General features: G+C 34.1%; 1 protein-coding gene across 8 annotated transcripts in view; it reads right to left on the bottom strand.

Moving 5' to 3' along the window:
• WDPCP (WD repeat containing planar cell polarity effector) overlaps window positions 1–25,988 on the bottom strand; it is a 331,844-nt gene that overhangs the window by 153,350 nt on the left and 152,506 nt on the right. For all 8 annotated transcript variants that reach the window (XM_081069092.1, XM_081069096.1, XM_081069095.1 and 5 more), the window contains exons 11-12: window positions 22,769–22,957; window positions 19,459–19,582 (exon numbers count right to left, since the gene is read on the bottom strand). In XM_081069092.1, the coding sequence (XP_080925218.1) occupies window positions 19,459–19,582; window positions 22,769–22,957 (313 nt within the window). The remainder of the gene's footprint in view (window positions 1–19,458; window positions 19,583–22,768; window positions 22,958–25,988) is intronic.

Genomic DNA, 25,988 nt, shown 5'->3' with positions numbered 1-25,988 from the left:
TCACTTAAAAAAATCTTAGTAACTTCTGTATGGTCTGCTACAGTCTCCACTTCCCATAAGTCATAGAGATACTTTCTAGACCCTGAGAAAAGCCCTTGTTCCTAGAGCATACCTGACTTTAACATATTTCATCTTCTTTCTTGGAGCCACTATATCTCTTATCCCCTTTCTCCATGCTTCCTATTATCTCCATCTCTTCCTTCCTGTCCCTGTACTCTTACTCTATTCCCTCTCTCCCTTCCTTCTTCTCTCCTCTCCCTCCTTTTTCTTCCTTCTCCCTCCCTTTTATGTTTATAGTGTTTATATCTCAATACTATCTCCCCAGTATTTGAACCTTAGCATAATCTGAGCACATCATTCTGGTTCTTGCATTTACATTTAAACATCAACAGTGCCATCAAATGGCTATGCAATATTTCTCTCATAAAATAAAATACAAACTTATAAAATACAAACTTGCATTTCCAAAGCACCTCCATCAACTTTTCAAAAGTATACTTTCAAACAATCTGATTAGAAAATAAACAAAGGACACAAAGAGATATTTCACCAGAGGATATATAGATGGAAAATCAACACACGAAAATATCCTCAACGTCACTGGCCATCAGGAAAATGCAAACGAAAACCACAATGAACTATCACCATATATCTATGATAACAGCTAAAATAAAACACAGTGGCAATGCTGGCAAGGATGAGAAGCTGGATCTTTCATATACTGCTGATGGGAATGCAAAATGACACACCAACTATAAAAATAATATGGCAGCTTACTACAGAACCAAATTCACATCACCTAGCATATGTCTTAGCAAGCACACTCCTGGGCATTTATCACAAAGTGAAAACTCCTATCTACATAAAAACCTGTACATGAATGTTCATAGACGCTTTATTTCTGCTAGCCCCAATCTGGAAACAACTAAAATGCCCCTTGATAGGTAAATTTCATTATTTTTAAAATTGTACTTTATAGAATAACATTTCTTGATAGAGTAAGATTGGCAGTTTTAGACATATGTTTAAAAAGTGGTTATCCATTAAAACATTTCTAAGAAACTTGTTTTCGCTAAACAATGCCAAACAAACCAAACGTTAGCTCTGTATTACACTAAAAGACAAATAATGGAAGTCTGTCCTGGTGTAACTTTACAGTTATGAACTGGTTATTCTGAGAAATTTAAGCACTTTTAATCTTACTTTTAATCTTAGACTCTCAACTGTTAGATGACATTAAAAAAACATTATTCCATCCAGCAATAGCTAATCAAAAAAATTACTTTTACTCCCTTACTGAATTCCATTTTTTATGTTCTAAATTCTTTCTACCTTTTTTCCAACAAGTAAAATTCTTAAATTGCCCCAATACCTTATGTGAAACATACAGATATTTCTATCCTTTTATGTTAATTATGAACTTAACACACAAATACTTTCTTTTCAAAACTTAACAATGCAGATAAAGCAAAAATCCCCTCAGAATCACCTCCAAGTCCCAAGCTCAGATATAAGCAGAGACGAACACTTTTATTATGCTGGACTCTATCTGTTTTTGTACTTTTCATTTACATAGTAAGTATCAAAATAAATGGTTTGAAAACATACTGTTTTAACAGGAGTTTCCCTTTGATGTCTATATCCAGTGAGTAACTTCCATTATTCTCTCCTCTCAAGGAAAACCTTTATGTTTTACTAACCTCTCACCAGTTAGCTGCTTCTCAATAGTCTGTGTTTATCTCTAAACACAGGCACTGTAGAGCATTCTCGGCAAAGTGCTTGGGGCTGAAAACAGATGTTAATTAAAAATGCTGATAACAACCCAGGCACCTGTTGTTTCACACTTCTTTTGCTCAAGCCCCAGTCTGCCAAATCCCATCCTTTATTTTAATAATTCTCTGAGGCTTCTCTTTCATTCCACCTGTAGGTCTTTCACTGTAGTAATCATTTCAACTTAACAGGAAAGCCATGTTTTCCTGAGCAAACCTATCAGGATGACTGCACACACAGTCAGCTCAGGGAGCCCAATGCCACAGCTCTGATGAAGAATGAACTACATTCTGATGATAAATGTCAATTTGTCCAGATGTGATATCTCAAAAATTTTAACTATGAGAACAGGAACTTAGTAAATCAGTTAAATGTATGTCCCTCTTCCATCTCTCTTGCAGATCTCAGTAGAGTGCGCTCATGGCAGATCAAGATGAAGAAAAGGAAGGGAAGATACCAAGCACTGAGAAAGACCAGGTCAGAATTCATAGTGATCTAATCACCTAGACACACAGTCAGAAAAGATTAAGGTTCTTGAGGAGTACCGTGTTTCCCTGAAAATAAGACCTAGCAGGACAATCAACTCTAATGCGTCTTTTGGAGACAAAATTAACTATATTTTACTTATATTAACTTATTTTACTATAATATAAGACTGGGTCTTAGGGTAGGGTAGGGTAGGGTAGGGTAGGGTAGGGTAGGGTAGGATAGGATAAGATAGGATAGAATACCAGCCTTATACTAATTTTTGCTCCAAAAGACATATTAGAGCTGATTGTCTGGCTAGGTCTTATTTTTGAGGAAATAGGGTAAGTACAGATAAATTACTGAAAAGAAAATAAACTACTATAGAAAGGACTAGATTAGAATTATGTCAGAAAGATTTACACAGTGGATCATACAAAGCAGGGGTGTTAAAACTGCGGCCCGCGGACCAACTGTGTTCCGCAATCCATTGTTAATTGGCCTGAAGCAAATTCCAAAAATATATTTAGTTTACTTAAATAAACCAGGTGAGGCAATATGGCCCGGCTGTTTGTGTATTTTACTGCATATGGCCCTTGGTAAAAAACATTGAAAAAAGTTTGGACACCCCAATATAAAGTAATCAAGAAGACTAAGTAATGTAATATTGTGACCAAAATAGCTAGTGAGATAATAAATGTATATATTGAAATATCCTGAAAATGATCACTGACCATTGACCCAAAATTATACTAAGCAAGGGTTAAAGCCTCAGCAGACACAAGATAGAGCTTTGAGCTCTATTTTGCACTCCTGGCATAGTAGGTGACACACAGTAAATCAGTATTTGTTGAGTGAATATTTTTTTTCAAAAATTAAAGAAAAAAATGGAGAAGATTCTGCAGAGAGCAAAAACAAAGAAGTAGTTTGAAAGTAAAGCCACCTGAGTCTCGTTCACACTACACCATTATACACGTGTCACCATGGAGGGTAAAAAAACTCTTCCTGCTCAGTTTTATGTTGGTAGTAGATGATCTGCTCAAGCACAGCCTAATCTTTCATTCTTCTGCAGACAGAAGTGAGGAAAGTGAAAAGAGAGAGTAGCAGTGAGGACAAGACTAAAATTAAAGTTGTGCTTCTTACAGAGAGGGCGAGGTGGCAAAGCTCCAAGATTCATGGCATATCAACGGATGGCAATTTCACTTGAAAATTTGGAGAAGAGGTAGAGGGTTTTAATTTTTTTCTTTTTATTGAGGTATTGTCACATGCATATCCTATTAAAATCAGGAGAATCCCATTTTTCTGCCATTGGTGTGTGTGTGGGAGCGAGGGAGGAAAAGGGAAAAAAAGGAGAGGATGCCTAGAAATAGAAAGTACAACACCATTCTACTCAAAAGAGTGACCAGAAAATGTGTTATTCTTATCTGGGTCATCAGTGATATTTTTATTAATATTGCAGTGCAAAGACTACGAATAGGGCCCAATATGCCAGGAGAACAAATTTTATTAATGACCCTTGGTTTACTTAGCTCTGCTCGTCCTTTGATATCTAGGAGAGAGCATGAATGTGTGAAGTCTCTGAGGTGTTCATATAGATTTGGAAAGTGATCTGGCTCCTTCAGAGATGAGGTATTTTGTTGTTGTTGTTTTTTAATTTGTATATTTACTTTAGATTAACACAAATATTTTGTTTCCACAAATTAAATCAATTTTAACAATTGTGCATGATTGAATGTTTTATTTATGAACTAGGCTAATCTTAGGCATACTTTCTTTTTCAGTTTTCCTGTAATATAAAAATCCCTAAGACTATGATTTGGGGTAAAATTGTGGTACTACCTTCATTTATGATCAAAAACTTTAAAAATTAAATTTAAAAATGTATAAAGTAAAAGAAAAACATAATTACCATTGTTAGCATCTAGATCTATATACTTCCATTTATTTAATGTTTTTTTAATATGGACAAAATAATCACTCTTGTTTTTATAAAACTGATATGTACTCATAAAAAATAATTCAAAATTGATATACGGAAAGCACAAAGATGGAAGTATAAGTCTCCCAAATTGCAATACCCAGAAATTGCCATTGTTCACATTTGGCACACATCATTCCAGACATCTTTGTGTGAGTATATAACAAGTAGATGGAGGGATATCTGGAATTCCTTTATGTAAATGAGCTTATGTTATACATCCTGTTTTTAATATAAAGTATTAAATGTAATTTTAATTTAGAGGGAAAAAGAAATAAAATCAAAGCTTTATAGGAATTATTAACCTTCAAAAATTTGTTTTTTTAACCACCTACTATTTCCTAAAATAACCCTCCAAGGTGAAGAGATAATGAAAAATATTCAGGTTTTTAAAAAAAACAACTTATATTCCTTTTAAACAAGACTCACTGACTCCCTGTTTAGAAAGATGATGACTCCAATGTTTTCTCTGTCTCCCCTTCCTCGAGCTTCCAATTTTTATTACACAGTTGTTTTATATTATCCAAGATACTACTCCACAGTTGTTTAGCAATAGTTACTCATAAATGGATTGCTCACCACAATGCTTCTTTGCTATTTTCAAAAAATGTTCTTCATTTTTTTTTTAAAGATTTCTGGATTTCTGTTAGTGCTTATATTTATAACTTTACCTTTTTTTTTTTTTTTTTTAAGATTTTATTCGGGAAGGGGAACAGGACTTTATTGGGGAACAGTGTGTACTTCCAGGCCTTTTTTTTTTTCCAAGTCAAGTTGTTGTCCTTTCAGTCTTAGTTATGGAGGGCGCAGCTCAGCTCTAGGTCCACTTGCCATTTCTAGTTGCAGGGGGCACAGCCCACAATCCCTTGCGGGAATCGAGGAATCCAACTGGCAACCTTGTGGTTGAGAGCCCACTGGCCCATGTGGGAATCGAACAGGCAGCCTTCGGAGTTAGGAGCATGGAGCTCTAACCCCCTGAGCTACTAGGCCTGCCTGATGTTCTTCATTTTTGAGGAGCCTTTTATTTAAATTCATTGTTAAGTACTTTTTTCACAAAGGGCTCACAGATACTACATTATCTGAGGACTTGCATATTTGAGAATATTTGCCTGTTGTCTCTAAACTTGACCAAAATCTCAATTTGGTAGAATACTCTTGGATTACATTGGTAGACTCTTCTTTTTTTCATTTCAGGGAATTTTTCCTTGCTTGTATATTTGAGTATATATCTATCTGTCTTCTAATTATCCTAATGTTGAATCATCTGTCTTCTTTATCTAATACATATTTCTAATTTCTTTAATCTCTTTGCCTTTTCATCTCTATTCCCTGTGATTATCTCAAGTGTGTCCTAATTTTTAGGGATGTCTATTCTGTCTGGTGCTGTTTCTATTTTACTTAATTGAATGGTTTAAACGACTTACATGTAACATGATTATTGGTATTTCTTAGTGTTAAATCTACCACATTACTATTTATTCCCATTTGTCCCATTTATTGTTTGTTTCTTTTTTTCAGCTTTCCTGGCATTCTTTTGGATCAAGCATATTTTATGATTCTATTCTATATCCTTGATTATTATCAAGTTTTTTTCTCTTCTTATATTCTAGGAATGAGCCTAAGGTTTTAAAGGTCACTGAAAGAATGATAGTTTCATTCAATTACTGCTCAGGACACAGTTGTCTCTTGATAAGAGACATCAAGGCTGAGGCTCACTTTCATCCGTAAAATAGTCATGCCCCCCCCCCTTTTTTTTTGAAAGAAGCATCTTATTGTAGAATGCAATTTTTGGATCAAGTGTTATAATTTATAATTGCTTCAATAGTTCTGGTTAGGGTAGTACATTCTAGGAATGTAAGGATGGTTAATTGTTAGAAAATATGTCAATATAATTGACTATCCTTATAGCAAAGGGAGAAAAGTTACATATAATCTTATTTAAAGACCCCCTAAAGTCAGTCAATAAGATACAAAATATATTTCAGATGCTTAGTTGGTTAGGAATAGATGAATGTTTGATTAACATGATTTTAAAAACAACAACAGGGAGGGTTCAGGAAAGATGGTGGAGTAGACAGCACCAGGAGTCTGTCTCCCCATGTAACAACAACTGCACTGGCAGAATCTGCCTGATGTGACTGTTTTGGAACACTGAAGTCTGTTAAATAAAAGCTTGCAACTTCCAGAGGAAGACTTGGATGGAAAATTGTGACTAATTTTGGTCAATTTCAGCTCCTACTACAGTAGCAGCTACCAATCTCCCACTCCCAGCCATGTGGCAGGCAGCTGTGCACATGTTCCTAAAGTAGCTTGCACAACTGTGGGAGCAAGTGTGGGGAAAAAGCATTCTAAATGAGGGGACAGAAAAACAAAAATAAATTCTCAAGCTGAAAAGTACAAACCCTCAAAAGAGAAAGAATCTTGAAAGCAGCAAGAGAGAAGCAAATCATCACATACAAAGATCCTCAATAATATTATTGATAGATTTACAGAAACTTTGGAGGCTACAAGAGAGTGGGAAGATATTTCAAAGTGCTGAAAGAAAAAAAAAATCAGTCAATGAAGAATCCTATGTCTGCAAAACTGTCCTTCAAATGTGAGGAAGAAATTAAGACATTCCTAGACAAACAAGCTGAAGGAGTTCATGACCACTAGCTCAGCCCTGTAAGACATGCTCCAGGTGGTTCTGCAGGGTGAAACGAAAGGATACCAGATAGTAACTCAAAACCATATGGAGAACTAAAGATCTCAATGAAGGTAAATACATGGGCAATTATAAAAACTAGTATTATTGTAACAATGATTTGTAACTGTACTTTTTATTTGTTTTCTAAATGATTTAAGAGACTAATATATTTAAAGGAACAAAAGCAATTATTAGTGTCAAAGGTAGTATTACTCTAACTTTGGTTTGTAATTCCAAATCTTGTTTCCTACACAGTCTACGAGACCAAAGCATTTAAAAAATTATTAGTATATGTTTGGGGGAATGTAATGTAAAAGATGTAATTCTGTGACACCAATAACTGAAAGGGGTGGCGATAGAGCTGAAAAGGAACCCAGTTTTTGTTAAGCTGGTGTAAAATCAAATTGGAATATTATACCTTTTGGATGTAATCCCCATAGTAACCACAATAGCTATAGAATATACACAAAAGTAAATGAGACAGGAATTTAAACTTTCACTAAAAAACCAGCTAAATACAAAAGAAGAGAGTAATGTGGGAAATGAGGGACAAAAAGCTATAGCACATATAGAAAACAAATGTCATATTGACAGAAGTCCCTTCTTATCAGTAATTTCTTTCAATGTAAATGGAATAAACTCTCCAATCAAAAGACAGACTGGCAGAATGTATAAAAATACATGGCCCAGCTATATGCTGTCTACAAGAATCTGATTTGAGACTCAAAAAGACACAAACAGGTTGAAAGTAAAAGGATGGAAAAAGACATACCATGCAAAGAATAACTAAAAGACAGCAAGGGTGGCTATACAAATATCAAAGTAGACTTTAAATCAAAAAAAGGTTACAAGAGACAAAAAAGGACATATAGTAATAAAAGGTTCAATACAGCAAGAAGATATAGCTATTATAAACATTTATGTACCTAATGACAAACTATCACAAACGTATGAAGCAACTGACAGAACTGAAGGGAGAAACAGACAATAATTCTACAATAACAGTTGGAGACTACAATACCTCACTCACAATAATGGATAGAATAACCATACAGAAGACATGTAAGGAAATAGGGGACTTAACACAATAACCAACTCGGTCTAAAACGCATATACAGACTACTCTACCCAACAACAGTATATGAGATCTGACAATTAACTTCGCGAACTCATCCTAGAAAAAGTGCTACATATCTCGTTGCTGAATATCACTGCAGTCACCTTCGAAGTACTCCCCTTGGGAAGGTATGCACTGACACCAGCACCTAGTCCATCCTTCTAGCAATTTTAAAACTCTTTTTCTGGAATAGCCATCAGAGCAGTTGTCGTTATTACCTTTGATGTCCTGAATGTCATCAAAATGTCTTTCTTTCAATATTTGCTTTATCTTCGGGTAAAGAAGTCACTGGGGGACCAGATCAGGTGAGTAGGGAGGGTGTTCCAATATAATTATTTGTTTACTGGCTACAAACTCCCTCACAGAAAGTGCTGTGTGAGCTGGTGCATTGTCGTGATGAAAGAGCCATGAATTAATTGTTGGAGAAAAATTCAGGTCATCTAACTTTTTCACGCAGCCTTTTCAGCACTTCCAAATAGTAAACTTGGTTAACTGATTGTCCAGTTGGTACAAATTCATAATGAATAATCCCTCTGATATCAAAAAAAAGTTAGCAACATCGTTGCCACAAGTTCGTGAACTTAATTGTCAGAACTTGAAAGCTTTCTGGAAAGCTAACATTTTTTAACTCCCTAAAATTTAGACAGATGGTTAGTTCTCTACATACTGACAAAATCAAGTATCTCTTTCTATAAATTGTAATGAGATAGTTAATAAGGATCAGAGTCTACAACAACATGAATATTTTATTATTTGAACGTGGTTATCAATGGGAATGGGAATTGGGAAGAATCAAAAAAATAGGAACTGAATTGTTACTTATTCCATCTCCTCTAGACTTGTGAGAGTACTTACTGTAATTAGAAGTGGGGTTACATATCTGTTTGTAGGTTTCTGAGTTCTGTTAAGTCCAAATATATAATAAAAGGGTGAAGAATTATTAAGGTTATATCTACACTTTATCAAACACAAAGGAAACATATATTTCACAAAAAGGTAGACATATCCTGAAACTTATTTATATGCATATATTATATATCATGGTATTTCCTTTAGCTATGAGATCCACAGATGTAACAAAATCTGCCTAACAAATTATTGATTGCATTTTCTCTTCATGTTTCTTTTCCGACCTCAACAGTGTAGAATATTTAACAAAGCAGAATTTCTTCTAGACTTTATAAAATGTTTATGAGTGTCAAAAACCAAGAATCATCTCTCTCTTTATAGCCACAATTTGCACATACCGTTCATGTCCTTCACTATATGGTAAGACTCCTTTGAGTTTTTACCATGTTGGTAAAGGCTGTCCTCATCCATAGCTTTAATAAAGCTGTACCTTTGTAATAGAAGTGTCCATGGCTATCACTAGTACATACCAATTGCTCCTAACTGCTATACTTAAATGTACATAAAGGCCAATTATTTAATACAGTGAACGTGAACATGTCCTAGTGTCTTTTAATCCCTCTCATCTCCCACACTAAAGGAAGTAAGACTTCCTGATAAGACATAGGAGGAGGCCATCAATTATGGCCAGTCTGGGGTTTGAGGTCACAACTGTCATGATCAGGAATGTTGGGTCTGCAGACAAGAGTTCACTCACTTACAAATGTAGCCCTTTATCCAGACCCTAGAATATCACTCACTGAATAAAAGAAATAGTGAAGATGATGGGGTGTTACATGCAAGAGAAAATGAGTGATGAGCAGTTCTGAATAGACAACTCAACTAGCATTTGGGCAGAAAACAAATTTCTACATCACATACAAAAAGAATAATGACTAAAGTGAAGAAAAATCTTAAGACTCATCCATTCAGTAGATACCTGATAAGCAGACAGTTCCCCACTCTTAGCTCCATCTCCTACAATGAATTTAGTCTACTTGTCTCACACTGGACAAAAGAGAGTTCTTAAGTCCATTACAGTAATTCAGATGGAACAGAATGATTATGGAGCTTTTCAAATAATCATAGTTTTCTTTTAACAATGCAGTTTTTATCCATTTTGACTTTTACACATAATATCTGAGAGAGAACATGAGCAACATAAGCAAAATTTAAGGACGTATTTCATTGGTATAGCATCTTGGGACTATGGCTTACTTTCTGGGAAAAACATTTATTGCTAATTTAACGTTATAGAGGTATTCAGATCGTATATTTCTTTTTTAGTCAATTTGGGTTATATTTATTTTTCTAAGAAATTTTCCACTTCACCTAATTTTTCAAGTGTGCTGTAATGAAGTTGTTCATAGTATTCCCTTTATTTCAATTTTTAAAAATCTCTATATGATACTGATTCATGTATCTATCATTAGGTCCATCTTATAGCCCTAATACTGTTCACTATTTTTCTATTTTACTAATTTTGTCAAAGAACAAATGCTTAGCTTTACTAATGCTCTTCTATAATTTTGTTTTCTGTTATATTCTTTTCTGAACCTACCTGTATTATTGCCTTCCTTCCATTTTCTTTGGGTTTATTTTACTGATATTTTTAAAATTTCTTAAATTGCATAGCTTTTTAATTTTGAGTATTTCTTCTTTTCCAAAGTAAACATTTAAGGCTATGTATTTCCCTTTATAACTCCGTCTCAGAACTGACCTCTGAATTGTTCGCTCACATTCAAAATGTCCAGAACCAATCTCCTGATCTTTCCCCACACAGCTGTTCTTTCTGCAATATCACCAGCCTTGTCAGTGGCAACTGCATTTCTCCAGTTGCTCAGGTCCAACTACTTGAAGTCATCCTTGACTTCTCTGACATATTCTTTGTTCTTTGTTCAATCTGTCCACAAATCTTGTCAGCAAAACCTTCAGTATGTCTAAAATTCAACCACTCTCATCCCTTTTGCTACCAATCTGCTCTAAATGTCCACCATTTCTCATTCACTTGTTGCAATAGCTTCCCAACTAGTCTCCTTGCTGTTGGCCTTCAAAGGTCTATTCTCTCAGATTCAACGCAATTCCTATCAAACTACCAAGCACATTTTTCATAGAAATAGAACATATAATCCTAAAATTTATATGGAACCACAAAAGACCCTGGATAGCCTTAGCAATCTTGATAAATAAGAACAAAGTGGGAGGTATAACGATATCTGACATCAAATTATACTACAAGGCTACAGTAATCAAAACAGCATGGTACTGGCATAAACAAAGACACACAGATCAATGGAACAGAATAGAGAGCCCAGAAATAAATCCATGCCTATATGGTCATTTAATCCATGACAATGGAAGCAAGAATTTACGTTGGGGTAAAGACAGTCTATTCAATCAATGGTGCTGGGAAACCTGGACAGACACATGTAAAAAAATGAAGCTGGACCACCTCCTTACACCATATACAAAAATAAATTCAAAATGGATTAAAGACTTAAATGTAAGATCTGAAACCATAAAACTCCTAGAAGGAAATATAGGAAGAAAGTTTACAGACATTACCTGGAGTAATATTTTTACCGATATATCCCCTCGGACAAGGGAAGTAAGAGAAAAAATAAACATATAGGATTACGTTAAACTAAAAAGTTTTTTCACAGCAAAGGAAACCATCAATAAAACAAAAAGGGATCCTACTGAATGGGAGAAGATATTTGTCAGATATAAAGATAAACCCCTTATAAAGATAAGGGGTTAATATCACAAATCTATAAAAAACTCATTCAACTCAACACTGAAAAAACAAATCCAATTAAAAAATGGGCACAGGACTGAAACCTGTATATTAAATATATAATCAAACCTATGAGAAAGTTTAATTTATAAATTAACCACAGGAAGAGAGTAAATAATAATAACTAATAACAAATTAGAACAATTATAACAATATACTATAATAAAAGAATAAAAGTTATGTGGATGTGGTCTCTCTCAGTAAAAAAAAAAAAAATGGGCACAGGACATGAAGAGACATTTTTCTAAGAAGGACATACAGATGGCAAACAGACATATGAAGAAATGCTCAACCTCACTAACCATCAGAGAAATGCAAATAAAAACCACAATGAGATACCACCTCTCCCCAGTCAAAATGGCTATCATCAATAAATCAACAAACAAGTGCTGACGAGGATGTGGAGAAAAGGGAACCCTTGTGCACTGCTGTTGGGATTGCAAATTGGTGTAGCCACTGTGGAAATCAGTAGGGAGGTATCTCAAAAAACTGGAAATGGAACTACCTTATGACCCAGCTATCCCACTCCTAGGTAGTTGTCCAGAGTAATCCAAAACACTAATTTGAAAAAATTTATGTTTATTGCAGCACTATTCATAATAGCCAAGACATGGAAACAACTAAAATGCCCATCGGTAGATGACTGGATTAAGAAACTGTGGTACATTTATACACTGGAGTATTACTCAGCCATAAAGAAGAATGAGATCTTACCATATGCAACGATACGGACCTAGAGAATATTATGCTAAATGGAATAAGCAGAGGAAGACAAATACCATATGATCTCACTCGTATGTGCAATCTAAAGAATAAATGAATGAACTAATCAGAAACAGTCTCTGAGATATAGAAGAAAAACTGAGGGTTGCTAGAAGGGAGGGGGAGTGGGGATGAGGGAGAAGTTGAGGGGATTAGAAAGCACAATCGGTAACCACAAGATTGCCATGGGGATGTGAAAGTCAACTTGGGGAATGGAATCAATGATGCTGTAAAGATTTTGTAGGGTATCCTATGGACACTTGTCTTAGTAGGGAGACCACTTCAGGGATGGTGTAGATGCCTGATCACTGTGCTGTACACCTGAAGCTGAATAATAATGAAGGCCAACTATAATTTAATATATATATGTGTGTGTATATATATATATGTATATATATATATATATATATACATATATATATATATATGTATACACACACACACACACACACAATCACAAGAAGTGGAGTACAGCATAAGGAATGGAGACAGTGGAAATGTAATAGCTGTATGTGATGTCAGAGGGGTAGTGGGTTGGGGGAGGAGGGTTATCACTTTGTGAGGGGTATAAATGATAAATGTCTAACTATTACAGTGTTCTGTACACATGAAACTGAAAAAAAAATGGTCTATTCTCAACATAGCATCTAGTGATCCATTCACTAGTTAGTTCCAAATAATGTACTGATTTTTCCTGTTACTCAAGAGAAAAATTTCAATTCCTTACAATAATCAACAAAAGTCCTATATTACAGAGCCACCAGGTACCTCTCTGATCCATTCTCTTATTATTCTACCTCTCTTTCACTGCTACAGCCAAACTACTGGGATTTAATTCATATTTTACCTTCTTGGTGAGGCCTCCCTAGACAACCTTGTTTTAAACTGCAGTCCACTCACTTTACCACTCAATACTCCCTAGGTCCTGTTCCTACTTTGTTCTCCTTCATAAAATAACCTAACATACTATTCAGTTTGCATACTTGTTTACATATTGTTTCCTTCATTATAATGTAAACTTTATGATGCCATAGATTTTTTTTTTGCATCAGTTTTGTTCATTCCTGTATTCCTCGTTCTAACAATAGTGCCTGGCATGTGACATTCAGTAATTAATTGTTGAGTAAATACAACTGATCCTTTTGAAAATTTTAATGGACTTTATGGCCTAGAACATGGTCAATTTTTAAAAATGGTTTTGTTTGTTCATGAAAAAAAAGTAGTTTCCAGTTATATATAGTACCTTATACATAACCTTTAATTAATGCTTTTAATTATATTGTTCCACTCTTGTATTTCCTTACTGATATTTTGTTCACTTTATCAATTATATGAATGGAGTTAAAATATCTTTAACTATGACAGTGGACTTGATCATTTTTATTTTACATGTACTTAAGCTATGTTATACACGTTGAGAACTGTCATATCTTCCTCATGAATTGATTTTTCTGTCAGTATTGATCTCTAGTAATCGCTACTAATGATTTTGCTTTGAAGACTATTTATATATCATTATTAACCCCCTTTTGGGTATTGACCTAGTATAATTTTTCTTCCATTCTCTAACTTCAAAATTTTCTATGTTTTAGGTGTCTCTTGTAAAAACCTAGAAAAAAATCTGTTTCAACCATCTTTGCAAATGAAAATTTTAGTCCACTTGTAATTACAATGATTGATTTTCAAAATTCATTTCTACTACCTTATTGGGTGTTTTCTGTTTTCCATCTTTTTTCTATGTTCTCCCTGCATGCTGCACCCTGCCCCAATTCTTGACTTCTTTTGAGTAGAACTTTTTTTCCACATCCAACATTTTCACTCTGTTTGAAAATTATATACTCTATTTTTATTCTTTTAGTGATTACTCTACAAACTATACCATGTATATTTTACTTAATAAAATCTAGTATTAATAGGTATCACTATCATCCTGTTAAAAAGTATGAGAACCTTAGAATGCTTTAACTTCTTCACTTCTCTTCTGATATATATGTTGGCATTATCCAGGATTTTGTTTTAATTTTTAATCCCTTGTCTTATACAATCAATTTTTGTTTATGTTCCCATAAGTTTAACATTATTTTTTGACCACCATTCCTTTATGCATCTCATACCTTCCTTCCTCTAGTTCTCTCAAGGAAGACACTGCCCTTCAAGGGTCCTAGATTGATGTGGGGAATGTCTGATGGAATCTCCCACTCTGCTTAAGCCCAAGGCTTTCTGTCAGATCCTCCCAATGCACAGCCTTTTGTAAACCAAGCACCTCACTGCCAGGTGCCAGCCCATGCCCTCAAGGCAAACTTTGAGTTTGCTTACTCTTGTGGAATCAAGCATCTTTGTCACTTCAACCTGAGTGTTTCCCTTAGTTTCCTGCCAGGTCAACCATGCCTTAAACAAGAATTTTAAATATACTGTCCAGCATTTTAAGATGATCTGACCAGGAAGTTTTTCTCTAGAGATCATTCTATCTTATTTCCTAAATATTCTTAGATAACTGTTTTAGTATTCATATTCTTTGATTGATTTCATATAATTGTTTTATTTACCGTGTATGGCCCATTAGCGAAAAGTATAACTGAAAAAGCCATTCACTGTGTTTTCCTGAATATCAGACGTAGCCGGACCATCAGCTCTAGTGTGTCTTTTGGAGCAAAAATTAATATAAGGCCCAGTCTTATATTATATAAGACCCAGTATTATATTATATTATATCATATTATATTATATTTATATATTATATTATATTAATTATATTACTTATGTTATATTAATTATATTATTTATATTAGTTGTATGTTATGTTATGTTATGTATGTTATGTTATGTTATGTTATGTTATATTCCTGGTCTTACATTAATTTTTGCTCCAAAAGATGCATTAGAGCTGATGGTTCAGCTAGGTCTTATTTTCGGGGAAACACGGTAGAAATTGAATTGGTTAATAACATTTTTAGTTACAAAATTATTTTTGTCTATCATACATATTTTGCATAAGTGAAGAGCCATTTCCAAAAGACTGTCTTTATTCCCCCCCCCCAAATTCTAGTGTAAATACTGACTCCAACATAATATATATTTTCCCTTAAAATCTTAGGATAAAAATTTTCAAAATTGAAAGAATATATATTTACCACCTAGATTATATCACTGCCATTTTATAATATTGTTTCATCACTTATCTATCAATTTCCATTTCTATCCATTAATTCATCTTACTTTTTTATTACACTGCAAAGGAAAATGCAGAGACATCAATATACTTCCCCATAAGAATTTCATAAACATAATATTTTTATTCCTTTCCCAACATTTTGCATAGTATTTTATAAGCATTTAAAAAGCATCATGAGAAGGCAGGGTTTTTTGGAAAAGACAATAATGCTGGAAAAATAGAAGGCAGCAAGAAAAGAGGAAGAGTAAATATGAGATGGATTCACACCAAAGAAGAAGCCATGGCATGAGTCTACAGGAGCTGAGCACGGCTGTTCCAGACAGGACATTGTGGGCATCACTCATTCATAGGATCACCAGAGTCAGAGCTGATTCAATGGCACATTATGCATACAGGGTCAAAAAAGGTGAAAGTAAGGTCTTTTGTTATTCATAACAAGCTCCTTTCAACCACACCTGAGTTTATATTAATGCGGTGACTTTCTGAAAGCCCCTATAGGCTGGTTATCAGGAGAACTAACCACATGATTAGAGGGTTGGAACTTTCAGCCCCACTCCCAGACATCCAAGAAAGGGAGAGGGGTTGGAGGTTGAATAAATCACCAATGGCCAATGATTTAATCAACCGTGCCCATGTAATGAAGCCTCCATAAATACAAAAGGAGGAGGTTCAGAGAGCTTCTGGACTGGTAAACATATGGAGGTGCTGGGAGAGTGGCAGGCCTGGACAGAATATGGAGCATTTGTGCCCTTTCCCACATAACTTGCCTTACGCATCTCTTTGTTTGGTTATCCATTTGTACCCTTTAAAATATTGGCAATAGTAAGTAAGCTGTTTTCCTGGATTCTGTGAGTGGCTCTAGCAACTGAACCTGAGGAGAGGGTAGTAGAAACCTCCGATTTGTAGCCAAGTAGGACAGAAAATGTGGGTAACCTGAGGACCTATTACTTGTAAATGGTGTCTAAAGTAGGGCCGGACTTGTGGGACTGAGCCCTTACCATGTGGGATCTATGCCAACTTTGGTTAGTGTCAGAACTGAATTGAATTGTAGAATACCTAGCTGCTATCAGAGAATTGGTCAGTGTGTCAGAAGTGTTGTGAGCGTGAGAGAAAAGGAAAACACTATTTTTTTTCTAGATACCTTCTATAGGTAGGAGTCTTCCAACTTAGTGATTTTGTGAATTAGACTGTATCACATCTTTAAAATTTTACTATAATAAACACTTTATTTAGCTACCATATCAAGACTGTACTACTGATTTCTATCTTTAGCATTAGGAGCAATGATTCACATTTATAGAGAGCATTTCTTTATGAAATTGATCACTTTAAACACATACAGGTGTCAGGAAAGGACATGAGAAGTACATTTTAAAGTTTAGATTCACTTGGATTCGGAGAAAGGCAGTCAGGATAATTTTTTATACTTGCTAAAGACAAAAAAGGCCAAGAAAAAAAAAAAAGATGTCCGTGGACTTCCTCTATTGTTAAGATACAAACAAAATTGTATACAAAAAAATTTATTTAAGTAACTCATACAGTATACTTTTCTGTTATCACAAGTTCATACTATCACCTCATCCATTACATTGCTGCATGAAATTAAAATTAATGTAATATTTTACTCCTCTTTACCAAAAGAGTCCAATCTGGATTCAATAATCTGATTCATCAGCTTTACCAGTGAGTGACCTTAGGTATATCCCTACTCTACACAGCATCCCTTTTCTTCATCTTCAATTTAAAAATCCCCTATGATAATCTTTACCATTTAGGACTTATTCCATTATCTAATACTTTTTTTTTTAGAGTATTAAAATACTGGCTAACCAAAGCGGGTAATGCAATTTTAGCACTTTACAAATACAAAAAAGTATTTGGCTTGTTTCTCTTCCCTTAAGCAGGAGAACTTCTTGGCAGCAGATTAAACAAAAGAATGGTTCCAACTTAAGCTATCTCATTTAATTTCCTCTAAACTTACTTTTTTTTTTTAATAATGCCATGTATAGCTTACTGTCAAAAGAACTAATAAACACTCATTATAACTGAAATAGTAGCAAAGCATGCAAAAAAGAAAACATGAAAAACCTAATATAACCCCAAGGAAAACATTCAATTCCAGATATAACCACACAGAAAGCTAGAGTCTAATAATGACAATAATAATAATAATAGTCACCTCATCAAAGCACATGCAAAAAATAATTAGAATCCTGCATTTGAGGAAAATCAATGAACAAAAGCAATTGCACATTAGTAGAATAAGTGAATATTAGTAGGATATGCGCATTCTAAGGCCAGCAGCATTATGAAATGTGATGCTTATGCACAACCAAATCATGGCATAAAGTCAGAGACGCCAGAAACACCGAAGCCACCAAGAGCATATCTCCAAAACATCTGTTTCATTCATGTTAATCTTTTGTGCTCTACAGGCAGGAGGTGAATTCATTAATTTTCCCTAGGAACAAAATAGTAGAGAGGGCAAAGAACAAAGCCCTCAGTCCAAATAAACAACAGCCACAGTATTTTTGGCATATGTTCATATGTAGAAAACGGCCTCATTCAGGGTGAAATATCTCTTGGAATATGCTGAAGTCATTCAAAAAAGGGGGCAAGATTCAATTACAGATCATAACTCATATATTAACATCTCTCAGCTTCTAAAAAGACTGTTTTCCACAGGCTTCACTGTTGGGTAGAGACCAAAGTGCCACTTTATAAATAGTTTACTTATTTATGAAATGATAATAATCCCTTAACAGGGCTGTTTTGAGGAAAAAAGAAGAAATTATACATGGAATTGCTTGAAAGAGTTAAATAAAACTGTAACCGATTGATATTGTAAATAAAATTAAAAATAAATTCAACTCGATGTAATACTTCTTTTTGGTACATGGAGTTGAAAATTTTATTCTGTTGTAAAATATATATAAAAGTATACAAAATGTATATATTCAACTAAAAGTATAATAATTTTTAATGGACCCTGATATATACCCTGCTTAAGAAATGGAACATTACTAAAACCATAGAGGCTCCCATATGCCTGTTCCTATAAGATTTCTCTTACCCACCCTATACTATCCTAGATTTTGTGCTAATCATGTCCTTAATTTCATTTGTAGTGTTGACACATTTACATGTATTTCTAAACTAACGATATCTATCACTTGTCTTAGCTCTATCCATCCATTCATTCATCAGTTTTTTGAACTTCATATATATAGAATATGTTATACATACTTGTCCTTCAACTTCTACAGTATTTTTCTCAGAGTAATGCCTTGATATTACCTAATTTTTCACACAATCCCTAAGGTTAAAGGAATGTATTATACTCATTTAAAGAAAAGAAAATGAAGCGAAGTAAAGCAAGCAACTTGCCACGTTATATGAGAGGACAATGGACAAGTCTTACCGCAGTAATTTTGAAAGCAGAGCAAACTAATGACTGCCTCAGAGCTTTTTACAGCACATTCGTACTTTTAGCTTCAGTAAAAATAAAACATTCCTCTAATGCTAGGAGTACAATTAAGTTCTCATTTTTTAAATTGACTTTACGTAGTTGGTATTTTTTGCTGTCACATTAAAGGGAAAGTTATAGTAAAGTGTACTGATGTAAAAGTTTTAAACAATCTTTAAATATTATACATTCCTTAAAAGGAAAACAAGAACAAATTAAATAAAGACTATCAAGGGAAGATTTTTCTCTTAGGATGTGGATTATTAGAAAACAGACAGCCATATTATGGAATATTCTAATTAAGAAGATGGTTCCTTAAATAAGTAATTTAGTCTAACACTAATCAAAGGTAGCATTCACCTGAGCAAGTGGTGGAAGAATCTCCTTGCATATTTGCTGATTTGGTCTCTATATTCCAATATAGTTGTATCCAAGAGTGGTCTTGTTGGAGCATAGAAGGTTCCAAGGCTTGCCTCAAGCTGTGCTGTGGAATTCAAACATAGCAGCACTAAACAAGTGAAACTCCTTCAATTACAACAGAATACTCATGTTTGCAGTCAGTCAGGTTTTGCAAACTTGGATGAAATGTGAGCTTGTTGCAGGAAAGATGAAATTAAAATATGACAGCTGGTACAAAAACAAACCTGTGTATAAACTTTCACTTGAGGCAAAGCTGACAATGACTTTGAGCAACAAAAAGCTGTCAAAACTGAAGAAATCCATAATGAACCAACCTCTCACCACAAATGGGTAATTAAAACAGTGACTCATCAAAGTAACACAGTTTGAACTAGTATTTCCAGTAAAATCAACTCACAGTGTGCTCAACATTTACTCTCTTCAGTTGAAAACAGAAAACTAACCTTTCCACACTGGGAACTGAAATCAGTGTTAGAAATGTTTAAAAAAATAATACAAATAAAAATAACCTTATTGGAGTAATAACATCTATTACAATTTTAAAGAGGCAGTGAAAGTATCTTCCCTCAATCCTGTCCTAAACAACAAGATTGTTGGTTTTGTCTAAGTGTGAAAGAGAACACTCCTGGGAGGGATGGCATGCTAATCTGCTCTTAGTCAACTGATACCTTCCTCAGAAAGAAGGACTGTAGTGCAGGTTTGATAAACCAAAGGGCTGGATGGCGATCAGGAGAAAGAGGCACATTTTGCCTACTTCACAATTGTACCAAGACATGCCTATGGGGTTGTGTTTCCTCCCAGAAATACCTGGAAGTTATATAATTACCATAATGGTGAGAGTATGACCATATATGAGAACACTACAGTTCACAGTAAGACTACTCATTTTTACGCTACTAACACTGGGTGGAATAAACAATTCTTTCTTTAGCAAAATTCTTTAGTTTTAGACATATTTGGGTTTGCAAGTATTAAACACCTCATCAGAGTAATTGCTATGGACTTGGCTAAGCTGTAAGTAATTTCTTTTTTTAATCTCAAATCTAGACAGTAAAGTAAGATGAACTTTAGGGGTATTTTCTTTCAAAGCAGCAGTCAATTTAGATTAAAATTGAATACAGCAATGCTATTGTGAAAACAAGCCAGATTCTCTTGCCATTGCTTGTTTTCTTGACAGCATGTTTTGTACATCTGAAATGTTCAAGCCTACATGGAATACTCGTAACTCCCAGCAGAGTTACAGATTCATCAGATAGCCCAGCTTGATGTTTAAGGCAGAAATGAAGATCTTAAAGATAACCACAATACAGCTACAGAGAAAAGAGCTCACTGGGTACCACTAATAAAAGGAAAACAAATTACCATGTCAAATTTGTTAGGTTCAGAGAGAATAAATCTCAATAGAGAAGAATTTTGAATGTTTTAGAATTGTGTTTTGCAGTTACTTGGGTGAAACTGCATATACCTACTTAAAATGTACATATTCTGATAACCCAGCATCATGCAAGCATTTTATTTTAATAGCCTAGTATCATATAAGCTTTTGTTTCCCTATCTCCCCAATATGTTTCCTTAAAAATATACTTTATTAAAGCGAGAATCTGATAATGCTCATTTGTGAATTCCCTAATAATCTTTCTTACAACACAGGAATCTTACAATACAAATTCACTAAGGTGCTAGCAATTTCTCAGTGTCCTGAGTGACACTGAGAAGGTTAAAAAAAAAAATTATCTTCTCCATATTTCTTCAATTGTAAATTTAGGATCTCTTATGTAGATGGTGTGTACCATAACAGGCTTTCTTCAGGGACTCTTCTTTTTTTTCCTACTATGTACCCAATCTTGAGAGTGTACCAATACTAAGAAATAATTACTGAGATAACTGCAGGCAGAAATATTACAGTAATACCTAGTACCTAAAATTTTGCAGTTATACTCTTTTTATTTTTAACTAATATCCATCGGGTACCTAATATGGGCCAAGCACTGTGCTAGGCATTTTCTCACTGTAGAAATACTGGAATCTCCATAGATGGGTTGGAGTACTCCCAAAAAGCACATTCAATTAACATTAAATAAATATGTATTGTGAGCCTCCTGTGAGTTGGGCCACATCCCATGATGCAAACTTCCTGAAGGAACATGTTCTTATTATTTTTCTCTAAAATTACTGAAATGAAGGCTATATACAGAATTCTATCTAAACAATTTGTTTACTTTGGAAACATACTAAAATGAAGTAAGAAAATCAATAAACATGCGAAGAAAATAGTAGGGAAAAAAGGCTCCCCAGTAGACCTTGTAACACATTTCCTTTTTTCCCTACCTTGTAAATTACCTAGGGAGTTTCTCATTAGCCATGATTTCCCAACACTGATGTCAATGTTTATTGCAAAGATTTGAAATAAAGATGCAAATGAAAAAAATGTGTAGGTGCATTTTACATTAAGTAAATAAGTAAATCATAAAGAAAATAACATGCTGGATAAATGGCAAATATAAAAACTGATTTCATTATTGTATGTAACACATATTTTTTCCCCTTTTTAAAAAAACACACAAAAAACCCCCAGTATCTTATCTATCTTTGACAATAAACATCTGAGATCCCATGGGCAAAATTACTGAGGGGAGGGAAATCCAAGCAGGCAGAAGGTAGGGGAGTATCAGAACTGCAAGCTAGAATGAAAACAAGAAGGAGCAGCCTGGGCTACAATTCTGACACTCTCACACACACACACACACACACACACACACACACACACACATACACATACACACACACACACACACACACACACACACTGGTAAGGACTATTGTCTGGACAAAGGACTTGGGGTGTGAAGAGAAAAATATTGATATCTAAAGTGAAGGAAGAATAAGGACCTTTGTTTGGGGCCCTTTGTCTACCAGACTCTAGAGAGTACATGAAATTCCTGATCAAAGTTTGAAATCTGAGCATATTCCACATATGAACTTAGGCTGAAATACACAATGATTGCATTGTGAGTTCAAACATAGGTACATAACAGAAAAGTTGTTCTTTATGTTGATAAATACAATACATTAAATACCATATGGGAGTAATTATTTGATATCTGATCTTGCTAGTTTTAATAGGGCATTAACATTTTTGTCTTATAATCTCCAATAACATAACTCAAAAATCCTCAAAAAATAACTGATTCAATGAAATGTACTTCATGTATACAAAAAACCCACTTATGAAATATATTTCAAGTCTGACCTTCTCTCTCTGGAGTTAGCTTTTGTCTAAGAAGATGGTTTACAATGGCACTCATGCTGATAAAGCACTGGTGGCCCAGAGTATCCCAGTTCATACTGCTCAGTATGTTTATCGCCTCATAAATCTCATCACAGTGAAGGTACTGGAAGACAATGTCTACCAGGCCCAGCTGTCCTCGCGTGAAGATACCTGCCACAAAAAAACATAAAACCAAGTAAATCCTTTAACAATAAAAAGTAGAATAACAAAAACAGAGTTAAGTTTTCCATAAAGGAAAAATACAGTCACCATTTCTTGCATAAGTGCTAGAAATGTGGGATTTGGGGGTCCAAGAATAATATGGATCTTCAGTTAAATCTTCATGGGGTTAAGTCTTCATTTTAAATAATACTACCAACTCTATCTAGCTTACCCTAATCATTTCAGCACATATTAACTAATTTATACTCTCCATAATCAAACTGCTTAGAATAAAAGTGAATAAGCATGAGACGAATTTTTAGGTAGACCATAATAGCTAACTCTATTTTTCCCATCAATTGTTTAGGCCTCTGTTTCTGTGTTTCCCTGAAAATAAGACCTATCCAGTCAATCAGCTCTAATGCGTCTTATGGAGCAAAAATTAATATAAGACCTGGTCTTCTTTTACTATAACATAAGACTGGGTCCATCACATCACACCACACCACACCACATCACATCACAACACAACATGATATAATATATACCAGGTCTTATATTAATTTTTGCTCCAAAAGACACATTAGAGCTGATTGTCCGGCTAGATCTTATTTTTGGGGAAACATTTTTTTTTTTATAGTTTTATTTTATTTTTACATCCCTCACACCGTGAACCCCCTTCACCCCATCCACCACCACCCCGACCTCACACCGAGCCATCACATTATACACATAAAATTATAGTTGGCATTCATTAATGTCCAGCCTCTGGTGTACAATGCCATGACCAGGCATTCGGGGAAACATTTTAAATGGTATATACATTTAAAAACAGGATTTTGATGTGAACAAATTCTTATTGACTGTCATTAGTTCTAAATTGCATCTAGTCTTTAACCCATGTACTTGGGGGGGGGGGTAGGTACAAATACCCACGACAAATATAATGTGACTATATAAATGCTTTTAACTGTTTTTATTAATGGGTACTCTCAATTGATAGTTTCTTCATAGATACCACATACCAATTTATTTTAAATTAGCATTAAGAGATTATTCTCTTCTATTAAAGAAATTAATCAATAGCAATATTAATCCTACTTTGATCCTCTTCACAACTAATATTTGTTATAAAATACCTTGGTAAATTATAAATACATTTTTTTTATCCTTTTAAAATGAAAGAAAATCCACTTCCACTCTTAGAGGAACAAGAACACAAAACACATGGGGGAGTATCCTGTTCTAGTTTTATTTCAAATGAGACCTGGCTTATCTCATTTGAAACTAACAATTTCTGTGTAATTAAATGACAATAAATACTAGGGCTTTTAAGCAGGTTATTATTTTAAAAAATATTTTTTAAATGGCTGGCTATAAAATATTTTTTTCTTCAGCCAATGTTTATGGATTTGAGAGAGTCTACAAAAACTTCTCGGTACAAATAATCATAAAGCTAAATGAGAAAATGTATGTGAAATTATTTGTAAGCTGTAAAGTACATAAAGTATTACTACAATTCTTTTCATTACTATCATCATCATCATCATCATCATCATCATCGTCATCTAACTGCAATAGTTATAGGTTTCAGGATTTTAAAAATATTAGTGTGTGAGAAAAATGCCAAAATGCTTCGTAGTAACTTCTGGTCACATCAAAATGAGAACTTGTGCTATACCTAACAGGACTCAGCTTGATAGCGAATCTGGGGAATTGCCTTGACTACTGAGCAATAAAACTTTACTATTCTTTTTTGTCTTGGTAGAATCCATGAATGCTACTGTCCAAAAGCCTTCATTAGCCTGCAGTCAAGCACGGGAATTCCTCATAAATCAGGGTGGTTCCTCAGCAGTAGATAGTAATGTGTAGAAACTTTGCAGGAAACTGAGAATATCTGAAAATCTGTTGACTGTATCTATATCCTATGCAATACTTCTAGCAAAAAAAAGAACTGACTTTTGAGAAGAAAAGCTAACATATAATATAAACAAAATCAAATTGTGCAAAAGGTGATAAGAAAAATCTTTAAAAGTAGCCAAAAAAGGACACATAATGTACAAAGATATGAACTGCAAATTTTAATTCTGAAATTATGCAAGTCAGCAGACAACAGGAAGACATTTTTTTTAAATGTTGAGAGAGAAAAATGAATTAACCTAAAATTCTACTCCTTTATAATAAAGAGTTGAAAATTCATGAAGAAAGATAATCTAAATGCACCTAACAACAGAGCTCTGAAATAATAAAGCAAAAACTGATAGAACTAAAAGGAGAAAAAGTCAATTCTACAACAATAGTTGGAAATTTCAGCACTTCTCTCTCATTAGTTGGGAGAACACATAAACAGAAAATCAGTAAAAACAGAAAATACTTGAATAACACTATCAGTGATTTTGACCTAACTGACATATAAAAAACACTTCACACAGCAACAGAATACACATTCCTTTTAAATATACAAAGAACATCAACCAAGATGGGGCATATTCTGAGTGATAAAACAAATCTCAGCAAATTTAAATGTTTTAAACTCATACAGAGTACATTCTCTTACCACAACAGAATTAGATATCAATACAGAAAGATACCTGGAAAATATCCAAATATTTAGAAATTAATCAACATTCTTCCAAATAATCTGAGTCAAAAAAGAAATTGCAAAGTAAATTAGAAAATATTTTGAAATAAATTAAAATTAAAATACTTGCATAACATCAAAATTTGTAAGATGTGATTATGGCAGTACCTAGAGGGAAATTTCTAGCTTTAAATGCTTCAATTAGAAAAGAAGAAAGGTCTAAAATCAACAATCAAAGCTTCCACAATATGAACCTAAGGAAAGAAGAGTAAATTAGTCCTAAAATAAATAGAAGGAAATAATAAAAATAAGAAATAGAAACTAAACAAAGACTAGAGAAAAGAGATGAATTCAAAAGCTGGTTCTTTGAAACGATCAGTAAAGTTGACCAACCTCTATCTAAATTGAGACAAAGAGAGAGAAGACACAACTTACCAATATCAAGAATAATCACTACAG

The sequence above is a fragment of the Rhinolophus hipposideros genome, assembly GCF_964194185.1.
Source record: "Rhinolophus hipposideros genome assembly, chromosome: 12".
NCBI classification, from domain to species: domain Eukaryota; kingdom Metazoa; phylum Chordata; class Mammalia; order Chiroptera; family Rhinolophidae; genus Rhinolophus; species Rhinolophus hipposideros.
This window is presented reverse-complemented; position numbering and strand designations above follow the sequence as displayed.